The 22,853-nt window shown below is 55.2% G+C and overlaps 1 protein-coding gene across 1 annotated transcript; it reads left to right on the forward strand.

The window, feature by feature from the left end:
• The first annotated feature begins 318 nt into the window (after positions 1-318).
• On the forward strand, positions 319-12,288 carry GUCY2D (guanylate cyclase 2D, retinal). Its single transcript, XM_045570175.1, has 18 exons — positions 319-1,051; positions 1,137-1,441; positions 3,567-3,918; positions 4,261-4,345; positions 4,630-4,732; positions 5,114-5,215; positions 6,601-6,687; positions 7,775-7,975; positions 8,084-8,240; positions 8,790-8,939; positions 9,595-9,743; positions 10,320-10,483; positions 10,580-10,772; positions 11,030-11,204; positions 11,440-11,538; positions 11,661-11,755; positions 11,922-12,007; positions 12,195-12,288. Exons 1-18 carry the CDS (start codon positions 319-321, stop codon positions 12,286-12,288), a joined length of 3,330 nt encoding a protein of 1,109 aa, XP_045426131.1.
• The last annotated feature ends 10,565 nt before the right edge of the window (positions 12,289-22,853 follow it).

Here is a 22,853-nt window from a genome sequence, read left to right on the forward strand (position 1 = left end):
TCCGGTGAGTGGCAAAGGCCCCTCAGCACGGACGCCTGTCCGTCTGAGGCCGGGGGCGAGTCCCCACTGATCCCCGAAGGCTCTGACGAGGGGGGAGGGGCAGGCAAGGTGGGACCGGGAAGCAGGGGAGAAGGAAAGGGGCTCCGTGCCGTGTCTTTGGCCCCCATCTAGTCATCCGAGCCTGCGGAGGGGGCTGTGGAAGCAGTTAATCACGGGTTAATCGGGCTTTGAGAAACTGAGCGTTGCGGGGAGAGCCCTAAGGGAGTCCTGAGGGTCTCAATCGCTCATCCTGCGGGTCTATGTTCACAGAAGCCGGCAATGACCGCCTGTGCCCTCCTAGGCGGTGGGCTTCGGGACCCCCGGCTCTGCGCCCCCGCGCGGTGGGCTCGGTCCCTGCCCGGCCTCCCCCGGGCCCTGGCCGGCCTGCGGTGTCCGCTCCCGCTCCCGCTCCTGCTGCTCGTCCTGCCGCCCTCCGCCCTCTCCGCAGTATTCACAGTGGGGGTGCTGGGCCCCTGGGGCTGCGACCCCATCTTCGCCCGGGCCCGCCCGGACTTGGCCGCCCGCCTGGCCGCCTCCCGCCTGAACCACGACCCCGCCCTGGCAGGCGGGCCTCGCTTCGAGGTCGCGCTGCTGCCCGAGCCGTGCCGGACGCCGGGCTCGCTGGGGGCGGTGTCCTCCGCGCTGGCCCGCGTCTCGGGCCTTGTGGGTCCGGTGAACCCTGCAGCCTGCCGGCCAGCCGAGCTACTGGCCCAGGAGGCCGGGGTCGCGTTGGTGCCCTGGGGCTGCCCCGGGACGCAGGCGGCGGGCACCACAGCCCCGGCCACGACCCCCGCTGCGGATGCCCTCTACGCGCTCCTTCGAGCGTTCCGTTGGGCGCGCGTGGCCCTGGTCACCGCTCCCCAGGACTTGTGGGTGGAGGCGGGACGCTCATTGTCCACAGCACTCAGGGCCCGGGGCCTGCCTGTCGCCCTGGTGACCTCCATGGAACCCCCGGACCTGTCTGGAGCCCGGGAGGCCCTGAGGAGGGTCCGGGACGGGCCCAGGGTCAGAGGTAGGCTCTCCTGCAGAGTGCGGGGAGGTCGGCGGGTCCCGCGGGCCGAGGGGCGGCGCCACCAGCCAAGCCTCTGTGTCCGCAGTGGTGATCATGGTGATGCACTCGGTGCTGCTGGGCGGCGAGGAGCAGCGCTGCCTTCTGGAGGCCGCAGAGGAGCTGGGCATGGCCGATGGCTCCCTGGTCTTCCTGCCATTTGACACGCTCCACTACGCCTTGTCCCCAGGGCCAGAGGCCTTGGCCGCACTCGCCAACAACTCTCAGCTTCGCAGGGCCCACGATGCCGTGCTCACTCTCACGCGCCACTGTCCCGCGGCAGGCAGCGTGCTGGACAGCCTGCGCAGGGCCCAGGAGCGCCAAGAGCTGCCCCCTGACCTCAATCTGCAGCAGGTAGATGGACCAGGGAGGAGGGAAGAACGGAGGAGAAGCGCAGGGGAAGAGGGCAGGGGACAGCCAAAGTGGGAAGAGGAGGAGGGTCAAGGGGAGAGAACTATTAGAGGCTCTAGCTGTTCTGGAGTTTCCTGAGTAGTGTAGAACTCTGGTCTTGCTTGGGGCATCTTAGTGTATTGGGATTGTCTCCAGAAAGTAGGCAATGACACCTCTCAAGCCCAGCTCCAAGTAGTAAAACTCTAATGAACTCTAAACTGCAACCTCATTTGCAATCTGCCTCAAAGTAAACCCATTCCCAACATACAGTCTGTCGTAAACAGCTGGTGTTCTCAAGACAGCAGGAAGGAGGGTGGATGCCCATCCAACCTTCATGCCCAGTCCAGAGGTATTTCCTCTGGAGCCTCATCTGGTGGTCTTAACTTTTTGAGAGCCTTAACATCTTGCAAAAAGCAGAAAGGGCCCTGGGTGGATCCAGGGGCTCCCTAATCAGATCCATAGTTTACTCTCAACATCCAGGTAATATCTGGGATTCCCTGGGTCTCCAGAATCCCAGTTCAGACCATCTAGCTCTGCCTCAGTCACAAAATGGGGCTGAAACCACTAAGGAGGGAATTTAGATGCCAGTGGGCTGTAAATTAACCACCACAAAGACCCAAATCAAAGGCGACTACAGGAGGGAGGGCTGTGGGTCAAAGGGGTTGAAATATTCCTCACCAATTCCCTGGCTTCCTCCAAGAGAATTGGGGGTAGTCTGGGGAGGGAGGAGAGAAAGAGAGAGAGAGACAGAGAGAGAGAGAGAGAGAGAGAGAGAGAGAGAGAGAGAGAGAGAGAGAGAAGATGAGAGTAGTCATGAAGAAGAGAATAAGAGTTAGGAATAGAGAAGAGAGGGAGGGAGGGTCAGTCAGTGGGGCAAGTGGAGGGGAAAGCTCTTTAGTTCTCAGCAAGTAGCACAGCTGTCCATCCAGCTGCCGAAGTGGGGCCCATGGGGGTCACCCTTGATTCCTCTAACTCTTTGTCCCCACCTCCAGACAGCAAGCCCTGTCACCTTTACTTCCTAAAAGTAAAATCCACCCACTTTCTCCATCCTCACTGTCACTGCACTGGTTTGGGCCACAGCACCTCCAGCCCAAATCCCAAAACATAGTCTCCCAAATGGTCCCTGCTTCATTCTGCCCTGCCCCAGGCCTTTCCCCACCCAGTCAGATCAAGCTTCAGAAATCTGACAGATCTGACCATGTCACACCCTGTTCAAAGCCTCCCAGTGGCTTCTGTTGCCCTGGATGGATGCAGGGCTCTCCATGCTTTACCAGTTCCATGTCTTCCTCTCTCTTCCATCTTCCATGAACTTCAGCCAGACCAGCTACTCTGGGTTCCCTAAATGTGTCCTCTTTTGCCCCTGAGATGCTGGGTATGCTATTTCCTCTCTCCTGCCCCTCCCCTCCCCTGGATGATTCTGTCGCCTGAGGGACAACCACTTCTTCTGGAAGCTCCTTCTCCTTTCCCAGACTCTCATTCCTGTCGCTGAAGCTCCGTCAGTTTCCCCCCTCACTCACTGCACTGCCTTAACATCCCTGCTGGCCCCCCCCCCCCCGACTAGAAGAAAGCTTCCTTGAGACAGGAACTGTCTTGTACACTGATGTATATCTAGTGCTTTACACAGTGCCTGGCACTCTGAGAGATGGGGGCTGGGGATAAAAGAGAGGTCTGATAAGATCAGGTGGTAATCTTGGGGAAAGAAAAAAAGGAAAAACTGAAAATAGAAGCCAACCAAAAGATGGGAAAGTAGGCTTTTTGGTGAATGGTGAGTGATGAGAGTAAAACTACATGCAGGTCAACCAACAGGAAGGGGAAGAGCTGTAGGTGAGGAGAATTAGAATCAACAACTGGTGAGAGAAGAGCCTGAGTCCTGAAAAGAGGGCCAGTGAGTGGGGACAGCAGGTGGGATAGCCAGCAGGAGGAGGAAGGGACAGCCAAAGGGGGGGGAGTGTCCTGAGAACCACCAAATAGGAGGTGGGAACAGTTCATACACTCAGGGCTTGAAGCGAAAGAACAGGCAAAGCCAGTGAGTTCCTGTCCGCTTATGACCCGTGACCCCAAGCCCTGAGTCCCTACTGTCCTTCTCCAGGTCTCCCCACTTTTTGGCACCATCTACGATGCAGTCTTCTTGTTGATGCGGGGCATGGCGGGAGCGCGGGCAGCCGCAGGTGGCGGCTGGGTATCTGGAGCAGCCGTGGCCAGCCACGTGCGGGATGCCCAGGTCCCTGGCTTCTGCGGGGCCCTAGGTGGAGCTGAAGAGCCGTCATTTGTGCTGCTGGACACGGACGCGGTGGGGGACCAGCTGTTTGCCACATACATGTTGGACCCAGTCCAAGGCGCTCTCCGCTCCGCTGGGACCCCGGTGCACTTCCCTCGTGGGGGACCAGGGCCCGGACCCGACCCTTTGTGCTGGTTCGATCCAGACGTCATCTGCAATGGAGGTGAGGACTAGCACTCCAGCCTCCATTGGGACAGTCACCATGGACCGTCCACAAAGTGGTGACAGAGAGTGAACTCCTGTCCTGAAATTTTTCTTGCCATTCTAGATCCTCTTCCAACCCCTGGCTTGTGCAGGACTCTTCTCTTGCCAAGCCCTGAAGCCCTCTTGGAACCTTCTGGCATTCCCAGACTCTCCCCTTTGAGGACTTTCCCCCTAGAGCCTGCCAAGACTCTCGTCCCCCTTTCCTGGAATGGCCAGTATTTGGCATGACTGCATGCCTCTCTAGAAAAGGGGCCTCCCCTGGCCACCGTCCTTAGTGTTCCTCCTCTCCCTGTCTCTTCAGGAGTGGAGCCAGGCCTCGTCTTTCTTGGCTTCCTCCTAGTGGTTGGGATGGGGCTGTCCGGGGCCTTCCTGGCCCATTACGTGAGGTGAGTAGGCACAAAAGGTAAGTAGGCAGGTGGCCTTGCACTCCACCTGGCAGAAATGGACTTGTGCAGCAAAGACAGCAGACTGGGCTCACTCAAGAGGAGAGGAGAGGACTTGTCTAGGGGTGGGGGTGGGTAAACCTGGCCAGGCTGCCAGAGTGCCCAGGGACGGCTGCCCTCCAGGACCCCTCCCCTGAGCTAACATTATCCTTCCACCCCCATCCCCTACTGGCCTCTTCTCATGGACCTTCGTCCCCTTTGTGGAGATGACCTCCTCCCCCAACCAGGCACCGGCTACTTCACATTCAAATGGTCTCGGGCCCCAACAAGATCATCCTGACTACAGATGACATCACCTTCCTCTACCCACAGGGGGGCAGCTCTCGAAAGGTGGGGGAGGCAGGGAGCCAGGGACCAGCTGTCCTCTCCCTGTATATTTTGTCCCTTCCCTGGGACAGCCCTCATCCCAGCCCCCACTTGGGAGATCTGGTTTCTGAGCTCAGTCTCAGGTCCGAGCTCTAGGGCTCAGTCCTTCATCTGTGCAATGAGGGTGACAGCCTCTGTCCTGACTACTTTCCTGGAGTGGTGTGAAGTTCCAGTGTTTTGTAAACTGTAAAGTGTTGTGCACTTGGGGGGCAATGATCTTATCACCTTCTGTAGTTGAAATTCCTTCCCCTTCTGTCTTTAATCTCCAAAGCTCAGCCTGACCTCAAGCCAGGACTCTGACCCCAGCGTGTATTCTGACCCCTTGCCTTAACCTCTATCTCCCAGGTGGTCCAGGGGAGCCGATCGAGTCTGGTTGCCCGCAGTGTGTCAGACATTCGCAGTGTCCCCAGCCAGCCCTCAGACAGCTCCAACATTGGCATCTATGAGGTGAGCCTGGCCCTCAGCTAGGGGGCTGTACTCCAGGAGGGGTAGGGGAGGGATGCTCAAGCCCTGGGCAGAGAGGAGGCGACTCTCAAGGGAGAGATGCAGTCATGTCACACCCTGCAGACTCCAGGAAAGGGGATGGGATCTAGGGAAAAATCATGGATTCCTCAAAGGGAAGTATCTGGAAATCCTCCCTGCCCCAGGATTTTCCCTTAGCCATTATCCAGGGGAAGTGTCCTCAAAGGCCAATCACAGTGACCCAGAGGCGGGAGGCTGGAGCTGCCAGGGAGTATCTTGGGACCACTGAGGCCACCTCCTGCCCTGCTGCAGCCCCTGACCCTGCCCCCTCATTATTCCCAGCCAACTCGGATCACACTCAGGAACAGCAAGCCCTGGAGGGGAAAAGAAAGTCACAGAAAGGCATTTGGACATTAACTATGGGGCTAGTAAATCTGCATGTGATGGGATGGATGGGAGATAGGGAAAACAGGTCAGAGAGAGCTGAGAGGGAGCTCGTGGAATTCAGAGCTCCTGAGCTTCAGGTCACGGAGAGAACGCAGAGGCTCCTATTATGCCACCGTTGTCACCACTGTTGCTCAGAGTGGGCACTATTGTCATTTTGGGCAAGTGATTCTTCATTGTATGGGACTACCTTGGGCCTTGAAGAATGTTTAGTGTCTCTAGTGTGGCCCTATCCACTAAATGCAGCCTCCAGTTTTATGACAATTAAAAATGTCCCCATATTTATTTCCAAACCCCTACAATTCCCTTCTAGTCCAAATTCCTTACCAACAGACAGGGCCACCTACAAAATTAGCAAAGTCAAGGACAAGATAAAGATAAGAGGCTCCTAGTTCATTCCAGATAACAACATCATTGAACCAACCTCAAGCCCTTTGAGCATGGGGCTCTGTGTGACTGCACAGGTCACATGTCCATGAGCCAGCCCTGCCAACAGCTGGGAGCCATGAGGCCCAGCACCTGGAGGGGAGCTGCCTATAGGTCACAGTTTACAATAAAGCCTGGTCTACCCAGATTCTTGACTCCCAGCACAGTGCGTTCTCATGGCAAGGATGGTGATGAGGGTTGTGATGTCAATGACATTCGTGGTTGTAATAATTCACTTACTAGGACTGTTGGTGGGCACATCTGGGATGGTGAGGACTGTCATACAGGCCTTCTGCATCTCTCTCACCCAGGGGAGGGCTCTCAGCCAGCTGGCTGTGCAGTGGATGAGCAGAGACATCAAACCCTTTGCTCCGATGCTCTTTTCACATGGAAGATGTGTTCTGGGCCAGTGGGCCAGTGGCAATGTGGGGGTTCTAAGGCTCCTTGCATTATGGGGTTTTAAGAGACTGAGTTCTCTACCTCCATCCTCTCTGCTGCAGGGAGACAGGGTTTGGCTGAAGAAATTCCCAGGGGATCAGCACCTAGCTATCCGCCCAGCAACTAAGATGGCCTTCTCCAAGGTGAGGGTTGGGGCTGTGGTGGGGTCTAGGGGCAGCTATGGGCTCCTCCCTTCCTGCCTTCTCTTTGCAGCTGGGTACACAGGTAGGTATCAGTTAAGTGTTCCCTCCCCTATACAGCAGATTTCCCATTAGTCTCTCTCATATCACTAGTTCTTTCCTTTGCTGATCTTATCACAATTTGTAATTGTATGTACATCTGCGTACTTGCTTATTTCTGATCTGCCTCCTTCATGAGACTGTAAGCCAAGTGAGGGCTTCCCCATGTCCCTTGTCGTATCCCCAACACCCAACAGAGTATCTGGAACATTAGAGAGATGCAGTGAATGTTTATTGAGCAAATGATAGAAAATAAAAAATGAGTTTCTAGTTTTGTCAGGCCACTCATGCAGAATGGCCCTAGCTGCATATATTGATGCACACTAAATAAAGTGGAAAGTTGGCAAGGAGCCTGTAAACTAGCTTATACTGGTCCTTCCAACTGTAATGTCCCTCTTTTCCCCCAACACCATGCAGCCTTGGCCTGGCCTTCTTCCCTGATGCCTCCACAAGAGCTCTTGGTCACAGCAGCAAAATGACCATACTGCCTGTATGGGTCAACAGACTAGAAAACCATTTAACACCAGGCATTTAAAATGAAAAGAAGCCTCTTATTGGCCACATGGACCAAACAAAAGCTAGAAAGAGCACTGGTCAGCTGGCCAGCCCCCATTTTCCAACATGCCCTGACTGTAGGGCACTCTGTCCTGTGGAGCTGGCGTGGCTCTTTTTGATGGCTCCTCTGAGACCATAGCTTCACTGCTCAGTCCTGTGTTCCTTGACTTGGGGAGGGTGGGGGTCTCAGAGTTGTCTGACACAATGAGGTAACGCCAAGCAAAGCAGCCCCAGGCACGAGCCATTTCTGGTGTCCTTTGAAAGCAGCACAGCTTCTCCCTGGTTCTCCTGCAGAGGCTATTACATCAGAAGGAGAGTGTGGACCATTTTTATTCTGCTTTCCGAGTTTGGATACTCAAAAATAGATCTTGAATAATGGCCTCCTCCCCACATTGCTCCCAGGGCACAAAATGCCTGTCAACTTTCCACCTCTCAGCTTCAGGAGCTCCGGCATGAGAACGTGGCCCTCTACTTGGGGCTCTTCCTGGCTAGGGGAGCAGACGGCCCTGTGGCCCCTGGGGAAAGCATCCTGGCTGTGGTCTCAGAGCACTGTGCACGGGGCTCCCTCCATGACCTCCTTGCCCAGAGAGACATAAAGCTGGACTGGATGTTCAAGTCCTCTCTCCTGCTGGACCTCATCAAGGTGTGTGTGGGGGGGCGGGGTGTACTGGGGGCAGGTAGGAGGGGACAGGGAGGAAGGGACAGGGGAACTGCGTGGGCTGAGGCTGCCTCTTACTCCACCCCTTCCAAGGGAATGAGGTATCTGCACCACCGAGGGGTAGCTCACGGGCGGCTTAAGTCACGGAACTGCATAGTGGACGGGAGGTTCGTGCTCAAGGTCACAGATCACGGCCAGGCGCGACTGCTGGAAGCGCAGAGGGTGTTACCAGAGCCTCCCAGCGCGGAGGGTAGGAGTCCCCCGCTGCCTCCCACACACCAGAGCATCCCCTCCGGGATCCCCATTACTTCAAGGGCCCCTCCCTCCCTTCCTCTTTCCCTTCTTCCTTCCCTCTGCCCTTGCACTCTCTCCATCCTACATCCTCTGGACACGACTTCTGCTACGGAAAACATCTTGTGACCTCTGAGAGATGCTGGAGGGTGGGCTCTGTCACTAGGGAGACGGGGACTTGCTAGGGGGCAGGACTTGTGCCTGAGCTGCCGGTGCTGCCGGGTCTGCTCTAAGCCGAACTTGCCTGAGGGCGGGGCTTGTGCCCAAAAGGCGGAGTCTTCCCCGGGCACCGCCTCATCTGAGGGGCGGGGCCTATTTGTGAGCGGGGCTTTGTCTGAGATGGCTTTGGGTTTCAGGTGGTCTCTCCTAGGGATAGTTGCAGGGCTTAGGCGGTGGGGTTGGCAGCCTAAGTGCCCGGTGCGAACCTGGGCTTTCTGGTGAGGGTGAGAGTCTTTGCCCAGCGCCCCCACGTTCCTCCATGTGCCTACGCCCCCTTCCCCATCACCAGACCAGCTGTGGACAGCCCCAGAGCTGCTTAGGGACCCGGCCCTGGAGCGCCGAGGAACGCTGGCCGGCGACGTCTTCAGTTTGGGCATCATCATGCAGGAGGTCGTGTGCCGCAGCACCCCCTACGCCATGCTGGAACTGACTCCTGAGGGTAAGGCTTTCCTTCCGTAGAGTTGGGGGTTGGAGAGGCACCCTGCAGTTAGGACAGAACCAGGCCAGACCCGGCCTTGTGCTTTCCTCTAAAGGAAAGCCCAGTAATGAGACTTAATTATGTGCTGGCTCCCTAAAAGCTGGGGCTTGAAGGGTCAGGGCTGTGGAAAGCCAAGCATCAGGATGGGAGGTGTGGCTCTTCAGTTCCCAGATCTCAACAGCTTCCTCCGTCCTGATCCTCGACCCAACCTGCTCCCCCAACCTACGGAGCAGGAGCCTCTCTGATTCTCAGGGATCCCAGGGAGGCAGCAGGGAGAATGGGGAGGGGGTAGGAGGGCAGTCCAATCTGATTCAAATCTGAGTCACTTATCTAATGGACTCTGACCAAGCTACTTAATCACCCAACCCTCACTTTTCCTATGTGCAATAAATGTCAGTTTCCTTGCCTGTGTCACCTCTTACTGACCCCCAACGTTCAGGATCCTTTTGTTCCTCCTAGCAACCCCTTTCACACTATACTTCCCCACTCAATGAAGCTCTAATTTAAGAGAACTCCCGCCAGCCCCTACCCCATCTTGGGCTTCAGCAATCAAGCCAGGTCAGAGGTAGCTTCTGTTCTGACATGCCCACCACTCATGGTCCCCTTGTGCCTCCAGAAGTGGTGCAGAGGGTGCAGAGCCCCCCTCCACTGTGTCGACCCTTGGTGTCCATGGACCAGGCACCCATAGAGTGCATCCAGCTGATGAAACAGTGCTGGGCAGAGCAGCCGGAACTTCGGCCTACCATGGACCGCACCTTTGACCTGGTTAGGGGCTGGGATTGGGCAGGGGCTGGCCTGGCCACTGGGATCTCAGATTTTTGTCAGCAACCTGGGAAAGCTGCAGGCAGGCAGGCTGGCAGGACCTCTGACCTTCCGGGCTATCTCCTAAGGGTAGCTTGAAGACTTGGGGGTTTGGTAGGGCAAAGTTAGAATGGGGGTGAAGTAGGACTGTGGAGGCCACTGAAGTGGGAGACAGAGCTCTGGGTGAGACAAACTGTCAATTCAATTCAAATAACATTGATTCAGAACCACGTAGGTACTTGGCCTACTGTGACAGAAAGACTCTTGGCCTGGGAGTCCAAAGGTCAGGCTGGCTCCAGTGCCCTGTCAGTTACTAGCTGAGAACACCTGACTTCTGGGAACCTCGTTTCCTATGTGCCTCCTAATAATATCTGAAAACACAGTGCCCAGCACTCCTGGGGTGCTTGATGAATAGAAGATGAATGGTTGCGGGTGGGGGGGGAGTGTCAGGATCAGGAATATACAGCCCCATAAGAGGGCCCATGACAGGGTCAATGGTGGCTCAGGTCTTCAGCGGTTTCACCAGCTTCCTCCTACTAGTTCAAGAGCATCAACAAGGGCCGGAAGACGAACATCATCGACTCGATGCTGCGGATGCTGGAGCAGTACTCCAGTAACCTGGAGGACTTGATCCGGGAGCGCACGGAGGAGCTGGAGCAGGAAAAGCAGAAGACAGACCGGCTGCTCACACAGATGCTGCCTCCGTGGGTGCCAACAGGAAGAGGGACGGGTTGGGAGGGCAGTGGAGCCCAGTCAGACTGGGGTGGCCCCCAGGTGACCTCACTGCCTGCCATCCCTAGGTCTGTGGCTGAGGCCCTCAAGATGGGGACACCTGTGGAGCCGGAATACTTTGAGGAAGTGACACTGTACTTCAGTGACATTGTGGGCTTCACCACCATCTCAGCCATGAGCGAGCCCATCGAGGTGGTGGACCTGCTCAACGACCTCTACACTCTCTTTGATGCCATCATCGGTTCCCACGACGTCTACAAGGTGAAGTGTGTAGAGGACAAGTCCTCCTGACCTTCAATTCAGCTTTGCCTGCCTCCACCCCTTCCTGCTCAGCCCCCAGCCCACCTGCCCAGCCCTCCTGTCCCTTTTCTCTTCAGTTCCCAGCTAAGTCCCCAACTCACCGCCTGGCTCCCAGGATATCTGCACTAATCCCAGACAGGCCTCCTGACGAGGGACAGTCGCTTTGTGTACTGGGGGAGACGTGCTCAGTCATGAATTCCCACCACTCCTTCCCCTAGGTAGAGACAATTGGGGACGCCTATATGGTGGCCTCAGGACTGCCTCAGAGGAATGGGCAGCGGCACGCGGCAGAGATCGCCAACATGTCACTGGACATTCTCAGTGCTGTGGGCTCTTTCCGCATGCGCCATATGCCGGAGGTGCCCGTGCGCATCCGCATCGGCCTGCACTCGGGTAACTCCCCAGCCCTCCGGGGCTCGGCGCACCTCCCTCTTTAGGGCCTGGCTCCAGATTTCCTGTATAGGAGGCAAACTCGTGGGGTGGGGGGAGGGAGGGAGCTTTCCTTGAAGAGGATACGCTTGGGAGTGTTTATTTGGGGAGCTGGTGGAGATTATGGGGTGCAAAGGTCCCCCAAGGCCCTGTGCGGCCCCACCCCCCTGCCAACCTTGCGCATCTCGCTTCGCCGCAGGCCCCTGCGTGGCGGGCGTGGTGGGCCTCACCATGCCGCGGTACTGCCTGTTTGGAGACACGGTCAACACCGCCTCACGCATGGAGTCCACCGGGCTGCGTGAGTGTGGCGGGCGGGAGGGTTTGCGGGGCTGGGGCGGGCCTCGCGGGCGAAACGGCCCGGGAGCGGGAGCGGGACTCGGGAGCTGAGTCCGGAGCTCACGGCGTCCCCCACCGCCCCAGCTTACCGCATCCACGTGAACTTGAGCACCGTGCAGATTCTCGGCGCTCTGAACCAGGGCTACCAGATGGAGCTTCGGGGCCGCACGGAGCTGAAGGTGAGACCGGGCCCCGCCCCCGCCCGGAGGCCCCGCCCCCTCCTGGGCCTCGGCCGGATGATAAAGCTCGCGCTTGCGGACCCCGGGTCTCCCAGTCCCATTTAGACCTTGAGGTCGCCCCTCACCCCAGTCCGCCTAAGTCCTCCCCTCCCCCGTGTCCCCCCAGGGCAAGGGCGCCGAGGACACGTACTGGCTGGTGGGCAGACGCGGCTTCAACAAGCCCATCCCCAAACCGCCTGACCTGCAGCCGGGGTGAGGGGCTGGCATCGCGGCCGGCCGGGGCGAGGGAAGAAGGACCGGCACGGGCTGGGCGGGTCCCTTCACCCCCTTACCCTGCCTCCCGCTCTGTGTCTGACCCCGGCACGAAGCGGCGATGACCTTGGCACTACCCTCCCACTCCCCATCCCCCTTTCCTGAGGCCACCACCCCCTGCCCGCAGGAGCAGCAACCACGGCATCACCCTGCAGGAGATCCCACCCGAGCGGCGCCGGAAGCTGGAGAAGGCGAGGCCGGGCCAGTTCTCAGAGAAGTGAGGCCCAGCGTCCACCCCCGCCGCCCCCGACAGGTGAGGTGCTGCTCCTCGTCTCCCACGTCCGGCTGCCGTCTCCCCTCAGACTCAGGGGCCACACATCTCTGGGGGATGCTTCCTCGGGGATAGGGGGGCCTAGCACTACCTGCAGAACGTCCCACCCAAGCCAGGTGTCCTGATCCTCTTCTGATTTAGTCCAGGCTGGTTGCTAAACCCAGGGATTGCCTCTGGGAGGGGAGCAGCTGCTGCGGGGATTCTGGTTCAGTAGGTCTGGAGGGGTCCAGAAATTCAGGTTTAGGAAACCCTGGGATCAGGACCTGCTGTGACTCTTCCCCTGACCCCATCCCCTTCCGGGCACACAAACCAGGCCTCCCCAAGCCTCGCAGGCTGTGCCCTGCACAGGAGACAGAACTCCAGGGGCAACAGTCCTCAGAGGACAGTGCAAACGTGTCCCCTGTAGTTCTGTTAGAGCAGAAGTGCTGCCCACTAAACTCCTTCAGGAAACTCTGGTCCACAACCCTTTTCTCCCTGGGTGAACCCCTACAATCCGTTTCCTCAACCTCTGCCTAAGAAACGCCTCTTTTCATCAGGATTACTGTGGAAGATCCTTTTCCTGAAAGTTGCTGCTATAGGTGACCGAAAGTCTGGCTAATGCCGGTGGCCTCCATCCAGCTTTGCCTCAAAGGATTCTGGGCCTTTACAAGAGCTGGTTGCAAACGAGTCACGTGACCTTGGAAGTCTCATGAGCTCTCCAGGCTTGGGTTCCCCTCAATGGTGCAATGGAGGGTGGCCTAAGTGGTTTCCATGGCCCCTGTGGCCCTGACAGCTGGGCTGGCCTTGGGATATCAGACATTGTGACATGTGGCCCCAGCCCCAGCCCCAGGGACCCTGAGCCCATCAGGGGATGCTGAGTTGGGGGATTCTCCACTTTCCAGGGTCTCTCAGGGCCCCAGGAAGGAGGATCTGGGATTGGATGCCCCAAGCTCAGAGGAGATGGAGTCCTTGTGTTCCACCAGAGCAGGGGTTGTCACAAGGCCTGAGGGGGCCAGGGCTTCTGTTTTACCTCAAGCCTCATTTCTGTCTCCACCCCCACCAGTCAGAAACTGGCTCCTTCTGTGGGCATAACCAGGCAACTTGCCCAAGTGCAGAGAAAAGCTTGCTTCAAAGCTTTGGGGAAAGGAAAGTAAACTTCACCAAACCTTTGCTAACCAGAACACCCAAAGAATAGTAGTTTTCTCTGTTTAACTGGGCACCACTGAGCAGGCAGTTAGAAAGAAAATTCATTGTGCTTAGATCTTTGCGACAACTGTCAACTCCCTGTCTTAGCAAGTCCCCAGCTGAAGTTTCCTTTGTGAAACTCTGATGTTCCAGAGCCTGGGCCTTGGTATGTTTGTCTCTTGGTGTCCTTCACCATTGCTATAGACCCTGGAAGAAGTTAACAGCAGATGTTCACCACCCAGGCTGCCACCATAGATAGTGAGTGTCCAGTCCCTGGAGATGTGCAAGCAAAACCAAAGATGTCATTGACTGGGGATTTGACATTCAGGGGGAGTTCCTACATGGAAGAGTGAACTAAATCCTCATTTCTTTTCTTTCTTTCTTTTTCTTTTGAGACAGAGTCTCGCTTTGTTGTCTGAGCTAGAATGAGTGCCGTGGCGTCAGCCTAGTTCACAGCAACCTCAGACTCCTTGGCTTAAGCAATCCTACTGCCTCAGCCTCCCGAGCAGCTGGGACTACAGGCATGTGCCACTTTGCCTGGCTAATTTTTTCTATATAGATTTTTAGTTGGCCATATAATTTCTTTCTATTTTTTTTTTTAGTAGAGACGGAGTCTTGCTCTTGCTCAGGCTGGTCTCGAGCTCCTGACCTCGAGCAATCCACCCACCTCGGCCTCCCAGAGTGCTAGGATTACAGGCGTGAGCCACCGCACCCGGCCTAAATCCTCATTTCTAAGTGTGGTTGGTGGACCAGCAACATCGGCATGACTTGGGAGCTTGTTAGACATGATGACTCTCAGGCCCCACCTCAGACCTGCTGAATCAGAATCTGCATTTTAATAAGTTCCCTCAAAATATACACACATTAGAGTTTCTGAATCATAGAACTAAATTATACTAGGATCCCTTAAATCTTAGAATCTCTAAGATTTCTTAAAAGCCAGCCTATGAACTAGCCATCAAACTTGGTTTTTTTTTTTTTTTTGGCCTATGGGATGTTTGTGTTTTGAGCTAACATTTAAAAATCAAGAGATACTACATTTTAAAAAATGTGTAGCAGATTTTCCTCTTCTCTTGAAATCAAAAGCCCTGCGTGGGGCTTGCATCACCACTCAGCAACATTCTGCTGGAGCTAGTGACAGTTTCCTTTATCCAGGGCATCACGCTTCAGAGCTCATGGTCTCTGCCACTCCCCAAGGACTCCAGGACACCAAGGTTTTCTGAACATCCCTTATGTACCTGCCTGGCGCCTGTAGATGTTGAGCTTAGGACTCCTGGAGTAGAGATGTTAGGATTATAGGGGCTCCTGGAGGTTGCTTTGCCTTTTTTTTCTTTTTTAACTGACTTGTGAATTCTGCAAGCTTAGTGGTCTTCCCCCTCCTTCCTAAAGGTAAAGAAAGAATGTAAAAGAGATCTAAAATCCAGCACTTACAAGTTCTGGTTACCTAAGGCGGTATTGCTATAGTGAATAATTTAGTGCAATTTAAAAAAACATTTTTAATCATGTTCAAATATGATCAATTAAAGATTAAAAAACAAAAAACTGACATGCACACACACAAAAAAATTTTGAAAAGTTATTTACATTCTTAAACATCTTCCTTAAGATTTTCTCTGTACTTAGGTCCCAGGGATTGAAGGGCAGATTCTGCAGGGATTGCTGGCCTTGGACGTGACAGTGCGGATGTAGCTCTCAATCTCCTACCTCTTCCTTCCCTGCCCCACCCCACCTCCCTTCCCCCACTACTCCACCTCCTTTCCCCTTCCCTTCCTGTGGGGGGCCTGGAGTAGTTAATCGTGTGTGATTCTGGGAGCCTCAGGGAGGAGTCCGGAAGCAGGTGCAGAAGGATTAGCTCGGGCAGGCTTGGGCAGGGCACCTCCCAGAAGAGGAGGAAGATGAGCCAGGGCCCAAACCCAGCCCAGGGTAGAGATGAAGTGGGCAGGGCTGAGCAGGTCCCTTCCCGCCTTTGACTTGGCCTCATTCCCAGGCTGGCTGCCTCAATCTCAAATGACCACATGTGATGAGGGAAGAGCCTGATGAAGTACAGCCCTGTCCTCCTCCCCAGCTAGGAGAACTTAGGGACCTCCCTACCCCAGAGCGCACAAAACCAGTGAGAGAAGAGAAGGGGATAGATTAAGTCAGTCTCCTCTCTACCCCTCTGCCCCTTCCTTTCTCTGTCCCTGTCTGCCTCTCTGCTCTAATGTCTCTCCCTGTCCCCGGTGTCCTCTTTCTGCTCTGCAGTTTCCCCATTTTTTCCTGGGCCCAGTCAGTTATTCAGTCTTAGAGCCCTGCCTCAAGTCCTCCCCACCTCCCTGCCCTGTTGTTCCTGGGACCCAAGCAGGTCCGATGAGAGCACCTGGCTTGGTCATTAGGTGCTCCCCACCTTCAGATGTGTTTACACTACCTCTGCCAGCTGGCCTGCACCAGGAGACCCCCCTCATTGGGGCCGTCCTTGCCTTTGGGATGGCTCTGTAGCTGGGACCAGTGATGGCCAAAGCAGGGACCTCCCACAGCTGCCGCTTCGATCCCACAGCAGGGACTCCACAGCATGTCCCGGGCTCACCTGGCGCCTTTTCTTTGTGCTGCTCCTCCTCCCCATCTGCAGTGGACCCCAGGCGCCCCTGTTTGGGGAGGCGGGGTGAGCTGTTCCTTGGCAGGGATTTGGGACACTGCATCGTTGGGCTGTGTTCAGCGTGTTCTTCTGGACCTTGCACCATGGATACCAGGCTGTGTGCCCTGGTGTTTGGGTCCTGGGAGGGTGGGGGCTGAAATAAAGGTGTGCTTTCTTCCATGTCATGGTGTGTGCTCCTTTAGGCCTGGAGGAGTAGCCTGAACACCTGCATCCCAGGAATGCTCAAACCTGGCCTTGCCAGGGAGGGTTTCAGATGGGGGGAAACCCTAGAGATGACCTGGGCAGGGCAGGTGAGTGGGGGTAGCCAGCCCCCAGGAACTCCTCTGTTCAGGGGGTCTGCCATGAGGGGGCTACACAGGGAAGCCTCAGGCCTCTCTGGCTTCTGGAAAAGACTAGAGCTTTTGATGCTTTGGAAGTGGGTGATGTGGCTTCATCCCCTGATCATATGCAGGAGAGAAGAAGGAAGAGAAGGGCACAGCTTGTCTATGGCTGTGACGCGTGGAAGCCAGAGCCCGAGTCTGAAGGATGAGGCCCTCGGATGGAGAGGCTGCAGTCCACTGGCCTCTGGGCAGGACCTCACCAACAGCCCACACTCCACCTCTGACCCCTCCAGAGCCTGCCATTGCGGCATTACAGCAGGATCAGCCCATAGCCACCCATAAATGTTCCTGGAGCCCAGTGTTCCCATGCCAGGCTCGATGTTCTTGACACGAGGACTTGGGATGAACATCAGTTGTGCATCCATCCTGCTGGCCGGCGGGCAGCCATCTGTGCCCTGTTCTCAGTCCCTGTGGAACTTGGTAGAACTGATCCCTGACTTCCCCCTCCAGTCCAGCCCAATCATTCTGTTCCTCTGGCCACAGGGATTGTTCCAGGGACAGACAGGTGAGCTGGGCCAGGCAAATGAAGCTCGGCGCAAAGACATTGCTCAAAGCCATAGGAAGAAGTTATCTCTTTTCTCTGGGATTGCTGAGAGTATGGGACATTGAGCAGTCCTGCCACCACCAAGACAAAGGGAGTATAACTGGCAGATGAAGAGAGTAAGTCCTGAGAGCCGCTGTTTGAGCCTGGACACCTCACTGGGCCTACAGCCAGGTACACCTGTTTAAACATCGTGGGCCAGCACATTGTTTGCTTTGCTTAAGCCAGATCCAATTAGGTTTTCTGTTCTTTGCAGCCAAAAATGTCCTGAAGACGCTCCCTAAAGGATTATGAGATGCAGTGGAGGTTAGACTGGCTTAACAGGAAAGAAAAGACGGAAGCCCCGGCCTGGGAGAAGTGAAGGATGAATGACAAAGAGTGTATGGTCACCAAGCCCTTAGTCCAGCAAGAGTCAGTGGTGCCCTTACCCTGCGGAATGACTGTTTCATTTATGAGAAACTTGACCTGGGGAAAGACTGGGACCTGGGGTGAGAAAAGGAGCACAGCTGTATTTCCTTGTCTGGACTCTTGCCCTGGCTTGTCATTTGCAACTTGGAAAAATAGTTCAGGTCCTGCTTTGCAGGGAATGATGCAAATGAGCGTGTGGTGCAATCTGCCAGGCTCAGGACATGCTGGTGTTGACATCTAGGAATTAAGTGACTAGACTTTGGCGGGAGGTTGGGGTGGGGACAGATGGTTCTCTCTGTTCCAGGAGCTGAGAAGGGGATTAGAGGGACTGAGGGGAAGTATAGCTGTAATGCCTGGGAATCCTTGTTCCTACAGGGCGGGTTGATTTGTCAGTCTGGAGATTTACTCATCCAAACTAAAGACATTTTTGTCACTTCCACGAGGGACATTCTACCTCACCACCCGCTCCCTGAGCCTGAATCTCTCTGACCCTGAACCCAGAGAAGGGTATGCTGTCCAAGCATCTATCCCCTCTGCTCACGGGAAACATTGACCCCACCATTTCAAAAGCACATCCCCAGATACTGTCTCTAGTCCTCACACGACCCATTTTACCTACAGGAGAACAAGCCCAGGGCAGAAATAGCTTGTCCAGGGCTACACATCTGGCAAATGCTGGGATGAGGAAGCAAATCCAGGAGTTCAGACTTCGGGCCTCAGGGTGCCTCTCAGGGATGCACCGGGGACGTGTCACCTATGGCAGCCCTGCTTCCCAGCCCCTTGATTCTTTTCTGCCAAGAGCACAATTTAAACCCCAAGTCAGTATCTGAGTAATCTGATTACTGAAGGGTTTGACGTGGTAGGATCTGAACATGAACATATCCACATTTCTCCAATCGCTGCCTTCAAAAGCACAGCCTGGTTGTAAACTCCAATCTCCTACCTGCTTGAAATGTCCGCTCCACCAGCCAGGTGTGGTGGCTCACGCCTGTAATTCCAGCACTTTGAGGGGCAGAGGCAGGAGGATTGCTTGAGCTCAGGAGTCCAAGACCAGCCTGAGCAACATAGCAAGACTTCATCTCTACAAAAAAAAAAAAAGAAGAAAAATCAGCTGGGCATAGTGATGCATTCCTGTAGTCGGGGGGCTGAGGAGAGAGGATCACTTGAGCCCGGGAGTTTGAGATTGCAGTGAGCCCTGATCCTGCCACTGCACTCCAGCCTGGGGCCCCTGCCTCTAAAACAATTTTTAAAAGGCCGGCAGGGACTGAGTGGGAACTCGTGTCTGTGCCTTCACTCCTCCCTCACACTGGCTCTGTGGTCAGGAGAAGAGGGACTTGGGGGGGCATCATTTTATCCCTGGATCCCTGCCCCCTCACGTGAGGGACACGGTGGAGGCTGAGCTGCTTACCTGTTGGGGAGGTTCCTGTGCTCTGGCTTTGGCTCAGCCGCAGCTGTCCCTGAGGGGCTGTCCCTGACCAGATAGGCGTGTGCAGAGGTGGGTTCCCCACAAAGGGGGAGAAGTTGAAACTTCATGGTCCCTCGCCCGCAAAAGCCCCTTCTGAGGCCCCCATCTAATTTTGTAGCCTTTTTCTTAAAGAGGGTCTTTAAAAATTGATTAAGCTTCAGGTTCCCACAACATCTGGATCCACCTAGCAGTGGTTTCCTGGGGTCGGGGTTCAGCTTCACCCCAACCTTCTTCATCATGGAGGACCCCTCAAAAGCAGCAGCTTAGTCTCTCCTCTGCCCAGCAGTGGCAGGCACCCCTGTGTCCTCCCAGGCCTCCTTCCACGTCCCACAGCTGCCCAGGAAGCCTGGGTGGACATCCAGCTTCAGCTGCCCTCTGACCTCGGTCCTCCTTCGAGAGGAGCCGTGGGGACTGTCCTCTCCTCACCCTCTCAGGGGTGCTGGGCTGGGGCTACCACTGTCTCCTTCCCAGCCATCGGCACTGTGCGCCTAGTCTTGTGTTCCAGCCTGGCTCTACCTGCCAGCGGGAGCTGCCCATCTCCTGCTCTCCAAGGCACATCCAGCTCCCCAAATGATTCTTCCTGGGAGTCACCACTTGGCATTTGCTGGGGAGAAGGGCAGCCCTCAGCCCGGATGGTGCCTTCCACCAACCCCTCCCCTCTCCCTCACCTCCACCAATCCTCTAGTTGAAATGGGAGGACAGCTTTTCGTAGGACTAGTCCCAGAAACACTCAGAAACCCTTGGGATGGGGGGCGCACGTTGGGGCAGCTGGGCCCACTGTCGATTTCTCTCTGTAGCATGCGGAAAACGTAGTGCAAAGTGGCTTCACTGTGGCCCTAGTTCTAATTCCATTGCCACAGGAAAAATCTCACTCAACACCTTATGACAGCAGAATTAACATATGCATTTTATGAGTGGGTTACCCAATCAGCATGGATTACCCAATCAGCATGGGTAGTTACCACATGCCATTTTTTTAATGTCAACCAAAATTATATGTCATAACAGGAAACCCTCATGATTTTTCATTATGACAGAACATTGATCCATTTGATTGACATGTTCTCATGATTGCAAGTTCAGCAGGAGGCTTTCCCTTCTACTCCACCTCCTCACCCAAACCACGCCAACAATACCTGCCCACAGCCATCCGCATTATGGCCTCACCTTTGTCACTGGACAGCACAGCATCTCCCAGGCCTCTCTCTTGGCCGTGATTACCCATTCCCAAGCTGTGGCCTCCATCAGACCATCCCTGTGACTGCCACCAACATACTGTCTGATTGGGGGCCACATGGATTCTCTGCAACCTTCACCAGGCCCTGAAAGGGGGACAAGGAGGGACCAGTACTTAGCACTTTGTCCTCAAGACTGCCACCACATGATAGAAGCCTTCTTGGTCCTTGGAGGACAGACCCAGACCAGGTCTCTGTCATGGTGGATTCCCTGGGCCCTGGAGCCTGAGTGTGGGGCCATGTCTGTGCACACAGAGCTGGGACTGGGTGATCTCAGATTGTTCTGCAGCAGACCTGGTCCCAGAAACTGGTTCTTCCCAGAGTCAGTGCCTTCTGGAGAAGGCCCAAGGACATGCCTTGTGATGACAGTTTTACAAGCTGTTCCTTCAGGAGCCAGAAAGGAAGCAGACTAGGTGGAGGGGTTGTGCTTGTTTTTGAGGAAGGGAGAGATTTGGGCCCATCCACGTGCTGAGAGGCAGACACTGGATGGAGTGACCAGGGAACAAGGTTCCGGTATCCAGTGGGGACACATCCAGGCACAAGGGGAGGGATCACCTTGGATGGCAGGAAAGGAAGCCGTTCTAAGAGGATTAGCTTGGGACTGACAGCAGGGACTTTGTGTGCTAGGTAGCAGCAGATTCTGGAACTTCCCATCAGAGGTTTCTGTTTTCTCAGTGCAGTGGAAGGTAAGGTTGTCTTCTGGGCATGGGGGTAGGGGCAGGAAGGAAAACTATTTTACTGAGTGCTTGCTGTGTGCTAGAAACTGTACTAAGTGCTTTACCTGAGAAATCTCATTTAATCCCCTCAACAACCTCATAAATCAGGTGCAGTCGGCCCTTCGTGTCCGCAGGTTCCGCATCTGAGGATTCCACCACAGCAGACTGAAAATATTCAGGGGGTAAAAAACACAAAAAACCAATATAACAAAAAATATAAATAAAAACCCAACACAGTATAACAAGTATTTACACATCATTTGCATTGTGTTAGGTATTATAAATAATCCCGATATGATGTGCAGTGCATGGGAGGATGTGCATATGTTATATGCAAATACTACACCGTTTTATACCAGGGACTTGAGCATGGAGGATTTTGGTATCCACGGGGGTCCTGGAGCCGATCCCCCAGGGAGACTGAAGGACTGAAGTGATACTATCAAATCTTCATTTCACAGATGATAACATTGAGGCTCAGAAAGGTCATGTGACCTGAGGCAGGAGGATCACTTGAGCCCAGCAGTTGGAGGCTGCAGTGAGCTATGATTGTGTCATTACACTCTAGCCTGGGTGACAGAGTGAGACTCTGTCTCTAAAATAAATAAATAAATAAATAAATAAAGAGGCAAAAACCGATGGCACCAAGTCCCTGAGGAAATGGAAGTAGCTGTGGACAACAGTAGGCAAACCTCTTCCTCAGAGGCAGGAGGAGGAGGAGGAGAGGCGGAGTTCACAAGTTTTTAGCGAGAAGAAAAAGCTGCCAAAGACCTTCCTTTCCTGTGTCCTCAGTGTCTCAGAGGCAAGGATGGCCAGGCCGGGTATCTGCCATTCGTTAAGTGGAATGGGCAGAGTCAGGTGTGGCTTTGGAGAAGGTTGGGGGTCCGAGGGGGAGGTGAAGAGGAAAGGAGGTCTCTGTGGAATTCCAGATCTCCTAGGTCTGCAGCCTCCCGAGGCCCAGAATCCCTGGGCGTGGAGACCCTGAGGAAAGGGCCAGTCTGGTGTCAGGTAACTTCCAACCTCATGGACATGACATGCAGTGCCAGAGGGCACCAAGAAACCAAATAGCACATGGACAGGAGGAGACATCACAGGACTGCGGGACAGGGGTGGTGGGTGCTCAGAGAAGGTGGTGGGGGCCAGAGGCCTGGGGCCTCCCGGCAGTGCTGGGGCCTGTTCAGCCGTTGCTAGAGGTGAGACCCCTTGCTCCCCACCAGGGAAGGCCCCCCACACTTGCCAAAGATGACCGAGGTCTTGGATGATTTGGATTTGCCTGTTGGGAAAATGCGTTCAGGAATTACCAGGCAGCTTAGAGAAACCAGCGGTTCACCCGGTTCACCGGGGCTGGGACTTCTTACGTTCACAGAGGCCCGGAGGCCTGGTTCTCGCTTTCTCTAGCGTGGCTCAGCAGCCCCAGTGCAGGGGCGGGGAAGGGCAAGGCAGGGTGGCAGGAGAATTTAGGGATTAGGGAGAATGTAGTGAAGTAAAGTGCTGTAGACACTGCTTTAAAACCCACCCTCCTGCAAGATGCCTTCCTTGAATCATATGGGGCATATTTATCGTTTGGGTTTTCTATCACCAGAAATGGTCTGCCCACCACTTCCGGGAAATCCACAGTACCCCACAGCTCAGCAGCACCACCAACATGGCCACGGTGGGCAGCCCCCCTGGCATCTTGTATGCCCCTAGCATTGGACACAGGTAATTGGGCCAGGGCTGGGTCCCTGTCCCAAACTGGGTCAGTGAGAGCCCTTTTCTGGGGAACTTGGAATTGGAATGAAACACTCCAAAACCTGTCTGTCTACTTTCTCAGAGAATGTATAAACGTGATCTATCGTGGCAGCCATTCTGTGCCACATAAACCAGAAACAGAAAGACCTGGCGGTTGGTGGGGGGCGGGGGAGGTACAAAACAGACACGCAGAGCAGAGAGAGATGGAGAGACTTCCCATGAGCTTACAATGGCCCCTCTGTG

The sequence above is a fragment of the Lemur catta genome, chromosome 15 (genome assembly GCF_020740605.2).
Source record: "Lemur catta isolate mLemCat1 chromosome 15, mLemCat1.pri, whole genome shotgun sequence".
Lineage (NCBI taxonomy): Eukaryota > Metazoa > Chordata > Mammalia > Primates > Lemuridae > Lemur > Lemur catta.